This window comes from Leucopleurus acutus, assembly GCF_964270905.1.
Source record: "Leucopleurus acutus genome assembly, chromosome: 3".
Lineage (NCBI taxonomy): Eukaryota > Metazoa > Chordata > Mammalia > Artiodactyla > Delphinidae > Leucopleurus > Leucopleurus acutus.
Genome location: NC_139145.1, coordinates 19,083,851 through 19,094,620, shown reverse-complemented (window position 1 = coordinate 19,094,620; position 10,770 = coordinate 19,083,851). Strand labels below are relative to the sequence as shown.

Here is a 10,770-nt window from a genome sequence, read left to right as displayed (position 1 = left end):
CCTGCTTTAGGGTAGAGGGTAAGAAGGCCGCAGTCAGGCCTAGCTCATATCTCACCCACTCCTGGGATGTCCAGAGTCAGGAGGTTGGAGGTCAGACCAGGCTGGGCCATTTACTGGGCCAAGAGTATCTACAATAGGGGCAGGACAACACCAGGAAGCTTCCCCTTCTTCCTGCTCAGAGAAGCCCAGTCTTTCTTTCCTCTGGCTCTGTGCTAAGCACTCCTCTGTCCATTATCTCATGCCCGACCTTTGAGGTACCATCGGAGGCCAAGAGGGCAGGGGAAGAGAGGAAGTGGCTGAGTCAAGATTTGAAGCCAGGGCACGTCGTTTCTCAATGCAGGCAGCATTGGCATTCTCAGTGAGATGGTTCATCATTGGGCAGGACCGTCCCATGCATTTAAGATGTTTGATGTCCCTGGCCCTACTCACTAATGCCAGGAGTGTCCCCCAATCATTGTGGCAATCAAAAGCATTCCATGAATTTCTAGTAGCATCCTAGGGATTGGGAGAAAGGAGACCTGCGTAAGCTCACTCCTCTCTGGCCTCAGCTTAATCTGCAAAAGGGGAACAGTCATCCTTGTGATTAGTTTAGATGCCATGGCACACAGTGGGGCTCCATAAATGTGCTTTCTTTGCTTTTGAAAGGGGAAGTTTGAGGCATAGCTGCCCTTCTTAGCAGGGGGACGTGAAGCCCTCAGTCCTTAAGGCTCAGCTGTGAGGTAGGGTGCTCCCCTGTGTCTCAGCTGGGACCTTAGCAAGTCACTCTTCTATAGTCTCTTGCCCCCACCCCAAGCTCTTGGAGGACTCTGCAAACTAAATTTTAAAGTTTGCAGACCTGAGAATACACAGCATGAGGCCACAAGGGGGCAGCAATGGGCCATGAATGGCCCTGTCCTGCCCAAAGGAGCAGGAAAGGGACCCCCTTGGGTATCTAGGGAAGGGGGAACACGTGGCTTCTACCCTCATGAGGTTGTGCTCGCCAGTCACCCAGCATCATGGTGCTACCCACAGACTCCATGCTTTGCCAAGCAATTTGGGAAAGATAAATTGGAGGACATCCAAGAGCCTAGGTTCTGTCCCAAGCCTGCTACCATGCATCCTTGAACAGGGGACTAACCCCTTGGAGCCTCACTTTCCCCATATGTAAGATGGAAATAGTGACACCAACCACATAGGCCCTTTACAGGGATGGTGAGGGGATCCAGTGAGTTACCTGGGTGGAGGAAGGAGCAAATTACAAATTGCACAGTGCAGTAGATTTGTGCGGTGATGCTGGAGCTCCAAAGAACACCTGGATGTCCACTGGTCTCCATCAGTCATCACAGCCCCTCTGTGTTTCTGTTCCTTTTCATACTACTGACTTCTCTGGTGACCCACGTGACTGGCTGAGCAGCATGGCCTGCCATTTATTGCCAGCAACTGAGGGAAACAGAGGTGGAGACTTGACCTATTCTTTCTCCTTAGCCAGTGTGTGGCTGGGCCTGTTTTGTTAGTGAGGAGGCCACGTAGCAGTGTCTGGGGGGACTACCCATACTGTGGCCTCCTTAGGCCTCAGTTCTTGGAGGGAGAAGGCTGAGACACCATCACTGCAGGCCCCTTCTTGTCTACACCCCTGTGGCCCTTGCTTGGGCTGGGGGTCAGGAGGAGAGAGGGAACTTACAACCATGGTCGTTTCCGAGTGCTTGACCTGTCCTAGGTTCTTCATGTATTCTCACTAAACCACAGTCAGCATGGTAAGCACTGCTGTCCCATTGTACAGATGACGTGGCAGGTTGAATTTTCTAAGATGGCTGTCCATCTCCTATTCCATTTTCTCCTTAAAATATGATGTCGAAAATTTTCCCTTAAATTAGGGTGAACCTCTGATTCTGGCAGGAAGTAACACCATATGACTTCTGAGGCTTGGCTGTAAAAGGTGACACAGCTTCCACCTGGTCCACCTGTGACATTCACCCTGTGAATCCACTAGCTTCCTTCTGAGGAAGCCCAGACCACACAGAGAGGTGTTCTGGCCATCTGAGGTCCCAGAGGACAGACAACATCAACTGCCAGGTGTGGGAAAGCTTGAGTGACAACCGCCCAACTGAGCCCATTACCCCCAGAACTGTAAGAGAGAAACAGAAAGGATCATTGTTTCGTTTGCTTGGCCATGCCGCATGACTTACGGGATCTTAATTCCCTGACCAGGGATTGAACCTGGGCCCCTGCAGTGAAAGTGCCGAGTCCTAATGACTGGACTGCCAGGGAATTCCCAAGGATCACTGTTTTTTTGTTTGTTTGTTTGTCTTTTTAAATTTTTTAATTTATTTTTTTATACAGCAGGTTCTTATTAGTTATCCATTTTATACATATTAGGGTATACATGTCAATCCCAATCTCCCAATTCATCCTCCCCCGACTTCCCCCCTTGGCGTCCATACGTTTGTTCTCTACAGCTGTGTCTCTATTTCTGCCCTGCAAACTGGTTCATCTGTACCATTTTTCTAGGTTCCAAGGATCATTGTTTTAAGGCAACAAATTTTAGGGTGATTTGTTATGCAGCAGTCATGGGTCATGAGTTCAGAGGAAACACAGGGGCTCACTGACATGGGTGACTGCACAGAAGGCTCAGCTGGTATGTAGCAGGGCTAGGCCTTGAGTCTGTGTCTTCCTAACTCTAAACCCCATCTTTGCTGTGAGCCTGAACTACTTCCTCTGGTTTCTGGGGTGGCTCTGGCCCAAGGAGAGTTCCCTTATCCCTCCCCACCCAGCAAAAGCCAGGCTGAAACCTCACCTAGGTATGGTGCTAGGGGCAGTCTGCAAGGACAGGCATACCCAAGACACACATTTGTTGTTTATTTCACGCAACAATTTCCATCTACACAGAGGGGGTAGGCAAGTGGTTGGGCTGGAGCTGGTGGCCGGGAACCCTTGTCAGAGGTGGGGAAGCCTCTTCTCAGAGCATCACTGGCTCAGGGCATAGGTGCCCTACTTAGGCAGGCCTGGAAGCAGCCCCGAGGCTCTCTTCATTTGCATAGCTCACTTGGAGGACTCATTTTTGGCAGGCTGACCAGAGTTCCCCTGGGTGGAAGCCTTGGGGTCGGTGAGACGCCAACTCTGAGCTTGGGGTCCATCTCCTCAGGCTGGCAAAGTCCCATCAGGTCCCTGCTGTGGGTGGTGGAGAGACAAGAACAACAGACATTCCAGCCTGGGACCTCCACATTTGGGGATCATAGGGCTCCCTGCTGCTGTGTCCATGTGGTAGTTATCACAGTGCTTGGCCTCCACTCCCGGCCAGAGGACACTTGTTCTCACGGAAGGCAGGCTGGTTCCTGAGGCCTACGGAACTTGGCGGGGGCTCAACCCCTTAGGGTGCTTCCCACAGCTCCCCGTGTCCAGCTACAAGTGGTGGGTGGGAGTCCTGTCAGCTGGCTGTGGCTGAGTGCAGAGGCCAGAGAGGCCAGGAGCAGCTGCATTTGCCATTCATGCCCTGAGCCTTTTTGGATGGTGTGGATCCTGGGCTCCAGAGCTTCAGAGGGCAGGCTCTTGCAGGGCAGCGGGACAGCCAGAGTCTCTGCTAATCAGGTGACTGAAGGCCCAACCTGACATCTTTGCAGCCTCTCCTGAGCCAGGCACTTTCACCTTCATCTCCTTCCCGGGAAAGCCAAGTCCTGAGGGTGCCCCTCAAGTACACATTGCCCCCAGTGGGCCTGTCCACTTTCCTGGCAGCTTCACGTGCTGATCATTCTGGGGCTGGGCTGGGCACACTCTCAAATGTCAAAAGGCCACAGGTATGGTGGTGCATCCCGTGAAAAAAGATCAATATATTACTGTTTTGTTTTTACAAAAATTAAAAATGTCCACACGGATCTGTACAGGTTGTGAGATGCGTGCTTGGGGTCACTGGAAAAGGAGGGAAAGACTGAAGGTGAGGAGGGGACCGGGAAGCCCCAGAGGCCCTGCCCCTCGTCTGCACGCCCCCAATCCTCTCACCCCAATCTCCTGGATTCCACCCCCTCTCAGGGGGGCGGTATGGACAAAGTCCCAGGGGGTGCTGATGGCTTTGCACTGGCTGGGCCAGGCGTTGAGTGAGCCCTTTATGACCAAGAGGGTGGTCTGTGCACAACCACCTAGGATCACAGCCCTGGGCCTTGGGCCACGTGATGGGAGAGTCAAATCTAGGGTCATCTAGGGGAGACCTGGCTGTTCAGTCACTGTGTGGGGAGCAGCAGGCACCCAGCCCTGAGGCCCCCTGGGCCCCCCACTCCTCCCAGCCTGCCCTGGAGACTCTTCCCTGCAAAGTACCTTATGCCAGCAGCCAGGCACGGGCAGCCCATCAGGGCCCTGGAAAGGAAGAAGGTTTCAATGACAAGGATGGGGGGCTGGTCAGGGCCCTACACACTCCTGCCCCAGGTGTAGGGAGCTGCCACCTCAGGCCACCGGACCCCACTGAGGCAGGGCCCGAATGCCTGCCCTGTCCACCTGGGTAGTCAGGTCATGGGACATGGCAGCCCCTCTCTGTGCTTATTCCAAGTGTGCCCCCATGGGCTTTGCTGGGACATATGTGCTGTAGGCAGAACCAGGACACCATGGAGTACAGGGCATCATGCCAGACATCCACAGGCCAGGAGTAGGGCCTGGCCCTGGTCCTTGCGAGAGGCTGCATGGCTTTCTGTCTGGCAGCTGTGACAGTGGCTCTAACAGCTCACACCGGGGGCCTGAGAGCTCTCAGTCATGTGTCCAAGAGTATTTGAAGGACAGTTTAGGAAATGGGATTCCCTTTTGGCCTGTCCTGGTGCCTGTGTCTGGATCTGAGTGGCAGACAGGGGAGGTTGAGGTCAGGGTGGACACTGGGCTGGGGTGGGGAGGTGTGTGTGTGGGGTTGGGGTGGGGATCGTCTGGAGGCACCAGACACAAGCAGGGGGGCGGGTTTCTTCAGGTGGTCCAGAGGTGGGGAGATGGAGACGGACAAAGGCTGACCCGTCAGTCAGCCTAGCGTCCCTGGTGGACGCTGTAGTGGACCACACTTCACTCCGTTCCAAAGCACACAGGCAGACCTCAGGCACGTGGGAGCACACCCTCGGCACTGCCATGCATCCACCAGGGGCAGAGGCTGGGACTCAAAGGGAAGTGGGGAGGAGGGGGAAGAATGGAAAGGCAGGCAGAATGGAGGAAGGCAGGGCAGAGCAGCGGGCACAGGCAGCTCAGAATGCCCAGCACAGCATGGCGCACAGCACACAGCAGGCCAGGCAGCGTACCGCAGGGCAGGGTCTGCTGCCCCTCTCCAGGCCCCTGGAGCCTGGCGCCCCTCGCCTGCCTCCGCATTTAAGATTCTCCTGTTTCAAAGACAAAGGCTTAATGACTTGGAGGGAAGTCTTGGCCCAGGGCCCGAGGCTGCGGGGCTGGGCCACCCTGTTCCCCTGCTGTCGCTGGCCCTTTCAGTGTGTGCTTGCCTCCTGCTCTGCTCTTTCTGTTTTTCCCATTGCCTCCTCAAAGCAATCTGGAGCTAGGGATTAGCACCTCCGTTGCATGGATGAGGAGATTGAGGAACAGAGGGCCAAATGACCCACTAGAGGTCAGAGGACTGGGCTTCGGGGGTCCCTGCTCCTGACCCCCCTTTGGAAGGGGTACATCACATGGCTCCGTGTCTCTGGCGGGGAAGGCCAGATGTGAGTATCTGGTGAGTTTTAGTATGAGAACTCAGCTGTTTTGTTTTTCCTGTCTTTTCTGAGCTCCACTGGAAGAGTTTGACAAGTAAACCCTCCCTGCCTTCTAGAAAAAGAGAACCAAACTTTGGTTATTTCAGGTACTGAGTCTGGTGGGCCATGAGAGGCTGTTGTAAAGAAGCAGGAGAGGAGAAAGGCTGTGAAGTTCCCTTCACAGATGGGGCTTTGGGGAATGTGGAGGGGATGCAGGGGATGAGTGTGGGGCTACCCAGACCAGCAAAAGCCTCCTCTGGGACGGGAGAAACTCCCAGAGAGGTGAGGGTGGTCCCATCCCCCTTTAGGTCCAAGGAAGCTCTGTCCCTGACCAGGCCTCCCTCTCTATAGACAGGGTGGGTCCTCAGCCTTGCCCATGGAGGGGTCAGGACCAGAGCAAGAGGAGCCACCATGACAGCAGAGACAGCAGGGGTGGCCCTGCAGTGTGGGCCCCCCAGGGTGGGACCCATGGGGCCCCTGGGACTTGCAGCTGAGTTCTGAGTACAGGGAAGACATGGCCCCACCCTGGCAGGAGTCGGCAAAGACCTGGGTTGGGGCTCCCACGTCTCGCCAACACGTACCACTGGACATGGCTGGTCCAGGCCTGGGGGTCCCGGCTCGCCCTTCTGGCCTTTCATTCCTTTACGACCGGGGACACCGCGCTCCCCCTGTGCAAGAAGGGAGATGGGGTGTGGCGGTGGCTGCCAGGCCCAGGGCACCCCCAATGCCCTTCAGAGAGATGGGCCTAGGGCCGGCAGCCACCCCTGCCCTGCTGCCCGCATCCCAGCCTTTTGGCCCTACCTCCTCCCGCCCACCTCGCCTTCTCTCTGCTTGCTTCCTGTCTCCCACCTCCTTTCTTTTCTGCCTGCTCTCTCCTTCTCTTCACTTGCCTCCCTCCTTCTTTCCTCCTGCCCTCACCTTCTCTCCAGCTGCCCCTCACTTTCTCTCCACCTCCCTCACCTTCTCTCCACGCTCGCTCCGGTCGCCTTTCTCTCCTCGAGGTCCAGGGAAACCCTGACAAAAGGATTAAAGGTTAAACCTGATGATGAAATTTGAGGTCTGTTCTGCTTATCTGTTCATCTCTGCTCCTCTCCGATCCACCTTTGCCCCTTCCCTCCACGCATATTCGTGGTACAAGCTGGACCAGCCCCAGCTCCTAGGTGACACAGATGCTGGGTACCAGGATGACTTAGAGAAAACATGCATTCAGGACACCAGCACTGCTTCCTCCAAAGTAGAACACTGTTGTTGTTTCTGGATGGAAGCCCTCAGGCAGAACCGCTAGCAAGGGGCTTTCTCTTATGTCAAGTCAGATGCAGCATGCATTGGCCCAGGCTTGGCTGGGGACAGAGACACAGGAAACCCATGTAAGTTTTTATCACCATCTTCAGCAGACCAAGTAATGGTGCCCTCTGTTCTCTACCTTTGGCTCAAACTCATATGCCCACCCACCCATCCATCCATTTGTCCATCTGTTCATCTACCCAACCAACATTTCTAAGCATCAACTAGGAACTGGGCTTTGGGCTGAATGCTGAGGGCAGAACATCAGATTTGATATGTTCCCTCTTATATTTATTACATTGTTTTTAGAAATATGATACATTGATATCCTCAAAATCTTGCTGGCTAGGGAGAGGCTGCCTCTCCCAGGGGTAGTCAACTCTTACATATAGCAAAGGGCTAGGCTGGGAGCATGCCTTTCAGATGCAAACCAACCAATCCCCCAACTACCCACTCTATCTAACTCACACACCAAGTCAATATTTCCCCTGGCCCAAATCATGCCAGGACCAGGTAGCAGGCAACAAGAGACTATATAGCCCAAAGCCTGCCAGGATTATTTAAACTAGCTAGTCCTAAACTGTTTACTCTGCTCTGCCTTGCTTTTCCCATAGAAACACCAATAAAAGCCCTGGCCTAGGCTTTTTCCTCACTCCTTACTGCCTGCCAACGAAAACTGCTGCGTCTCCATGTGGCCCCATGTGGGACATGCCATTTCCCTGGGAAATGTAAGCTATAAGTTCTTCTGTCAAAGGCATTAGGCCACTCTGTGTCATCACTAAGTCACCCCATAAATTAAAACCCTGCAGGTACAAAGGTACACAGTCTAACATGGCAGGCAGTGGGGTGCAGAAGATGATGATCAATGGTCAGTGACAGAGGTCTGAACCAGATACCATGGGGTCCCAGGGAGAGGGGCTCTTCTGTCCAGGTGTGAGGTCAGGTAAGGCTTCCGAGCAGGCTCCCCATTTCAGCAGGGCCTGGTGGAGTGGGTGCCAGGAGTTTGCCAGGTAGAGCAGGTAGGTGTGGCTTTAAGATGCCACTCTGAGCTCCAGGCCTCCCAGAGAGCAGCTGTGGCCACGGAGTCCCTTTTGCTCCACCCCCACTACCTCCCTGGGTCCACAGCCTGAGCTGGATTCATCAGTGTCTTCTCCTGACCCTCCTCATCGATGTAACATGGCCCTCCCAGTCAGAAAGTCAGTCTAGAGTTCTTCCTCTTCCTTGTCTGCAGGTGCTTTCCATGGTGACATTTTCTCCTTAAGGTCTAGGGTGGACGCCAGAGCCCTTGCAGCCCTGCCTGCATCTGGTCACCATTTCCCTTGCAATAGCTACCTGATTTTCCTGGGAACCACCCTCCCTTCTCACAATTCACCAACTCCACCACCAGCTCCAGGATGGAGCATGTGAGCAGGCTGGCCAGTCAGGGCACTGCATTCTTATGGCAAGTGACATTTCAGCATTAACCTAGCTGGGGCCAAGGAGAGTTGATAAGACTTTTTCTCAAAGAGTAGAGAATGAGGCAAATGCCTTTCTCCAGGATTTGGACCGAGGGGGATGCAGGTCTGGAGCTCTTGGCTCCATCTCATCACCATGTGGAAACTGGAATGATGACTACACAGAGGAAGCAGAGACAAGAGAGAATGAGAGGTTGGGTCATGTTGACACACTTGAGCCCTGGATCTATGTGTCATACATCTGGATTTTTCAGGTATGAATCAGTTTAAACCAGTTTAAATTGTGCTTTCTGTCTCTTGATCCAATCAACACTGGGTTAATACTTCTCCTTCTCTCCTTCCCACAGTACTGCACTAGCTGAAGCCTCGTCATCTTTCACCAGGATATTGCAACAGGCTCCTCACTGCTATTCCCACCTCCCTACTCCAATGGATCATCCATCCATTCTCTATCCTCCATCCATCCTCCACCATCCTCCATCCATCATCTATTCACTTACTATTCATACATCCATGATCCATGATCCATCATTCATTTACATCCATCATTTATTTATATCCATCACTCATTTACCCACCATCCACCCATCCTTCATCCACCCATCCATCCATCCATCCATCAACAAAGCGCCTACTCTGGGCTGTGTGTTGGACTTAGCAATGGGGACGTGGGCACAACGAGTCAGTTGTAGTTCCAGCCATGGGGAAGGGGAATACATCCAAGCTAACCAGATCAAGTTACTGTATGGGCAGCATGAGGGCAAAACTTACACATGGGAGGGACCCAGTCACAGTGAACGGTGAAATACTTACATCTAGTCCTGGCTCCCCGGGTCGGCCCTGAGAATAGACAAAGAGGAGATGTGAGAGGGCTGAGAAGGAGGTGCTGGGAACACAGCTGCTGGGAAGTTCAGCCCTGTGAATTGTCCACAGAACCTGAATTCTGGCCCCAGGGACCAGTGAAGTGCAGGGGTTGAGCCCCCAGGACTGAGTGACACGATAGTTGGGGGGCATTAAAGGAAGGATGTTACCTTCTCTCCTTTGGTTCCTGGCAGCCCAATAAGGCCTGGTGGGCCAGCTGGCCCCTGGGTGGAAAAGGAATGGGTCAAGAGGCATGACAGTTATAGAAATTAGCACCTCTAAGGACAAACAAGGCTCATGACACTCACAGGCAGGCCACTGGATCCTCTCTCACCCGACATGCCCTTCTCTCCCTTTGCTCCGTCCAAGCCCTGGAAGCAAAGGGGAGACACCAGTTAAGGGGGCCAGACAGATGGCAGGACAGGAAAGCTTGGGGCCTGTGCGGGAACCGAGGTGTACAGGGCAGAGGGACAGACTCCAAGCTCTGACAGGCCTGGCCCTGGCTCCCTTCTTGTGCAAATAATCAGAATGTGGGTGTGCACATTTTACCTTTTCTCACATGTGGACTTTTTCAGTAATCATGGAAGGTGGTTATGGTCACACCCATTTCACAGATGAGGAAACAGAGGGACAGAGAGGGGCAGGGACAGGCCCAGTTGTACAGCCAGGGAGTGGCAGGGCTGAGTGGCAACTGCATTTCTGAGTCCCAGTCTTGGACCCCATCCCTGACAGCAGCTGCTTCTTCTAAACATGATCTGGGGAGGCCTTGGGACAAAACAGAACCAGAAGCAGCACATCTGGTATGGCCACATGCCCGGCCCTGCTCAGCTCTGGGATTCCATGATTCTGAGGTCCCATTCAGCATCTGAGCTTGGGAAGCAGAGATGTGCTCTCTCCCAGGGTAAACTAGGGAGATGCAGGGAGGCCAGCTGGCCTCTCTGGGACAGGGCACATGGTCAGGCCACACTCACGGCTTTAATTTAAGAGCAGAGGACATGACTTTATGTAATATACACCAAACCCAAGACCTCATATCCAGGTGTGGGCAGTTGAAAGACAGATGTGCACTAGGGGAGGGGGCAAGGAATGGAGAGGCCAAGTGTTGGGTGGGGGGCATCAGCGGGATTATTCTATAGGGGATTGCGAATGGCCAGGCCCTGGGAAGATGCAGGGCTGGTCCAGGGCCGAGCATGGGGCCCTCGCTTTGCCTACTAGCAAGACGTTTTGGAACTGTCCAGGCTGTGAGCCAGCAGCAAGTGGGAGGGGCTCCTACCCATGCTTTAGGACTCACCTTGGGACCCTGGATTCCCTGAAGGCCCTGGAGAAGGAGGGGAAAGCAGGTCAGAAAGGCCATCAGGATGGGTCCAGACCTCCAGGTCAGGCCCTGCTGCAGTGGCCACATAGGCTTGCAGGCCACTCACTGGCCCCTGTGGCCCTGACCTCTGTGGCCTCCCAAGCCCAGACTTGGGCTCTGCCCTCCTTGTCTGATGTGC

General features: G+C 54.1%; 1 protein-coding gene across 1 annotated transcript in view; it reads right to left on the bottom strand.

Moving 5' to 3' along the window:
- Window positions 1-3,811: 3,811 nt before the first annotated feature.
- The window catches only part of COL23A1 (collagen type XXIII alpha 1 chain), a gene marked incomplete at its 5' end in the record, with an annotated part of 352,130 nt that continues 345,171 nt past the window's right edge, over window positions 3,812-10,770 (bottom strand). Inside the window, 8 exons of the mRNA XM_082837159.1 lie at window positions 3,812-3,882; window positions 4,285-4,323; window positions 6,260-6,346; window positions 6,639-6,692; window positions 9,230-9,256; window positions 9,448-9,501; window positions 9,586-9,648; window positions 10,569-10,595. Of these exons, the coding sequence (XP_082693285.1) occupies window positions 3,880-3,882; window positions 4,285-4,323; window positions 6,260-6,346; window positions 6,639-6,692; window positions 9,230-9,256; window positions 9,448-9,501; window positions 9,586-9,648; window positions 10,569-10,595 (354 nt within the window). The 3' untranslated portion in view covers window positions 3,812-3,879. The remainder of the gene's footprint in view (window positions 3,883-4,284; window positions 4,324-6,259; window positions 6,347-6,638; window positions 6,693-9,229; window positions 9,257-9,447; window positions 9,502-9,585; window positions 9,649-10,568; window positions 10,596-10,770) is intronic.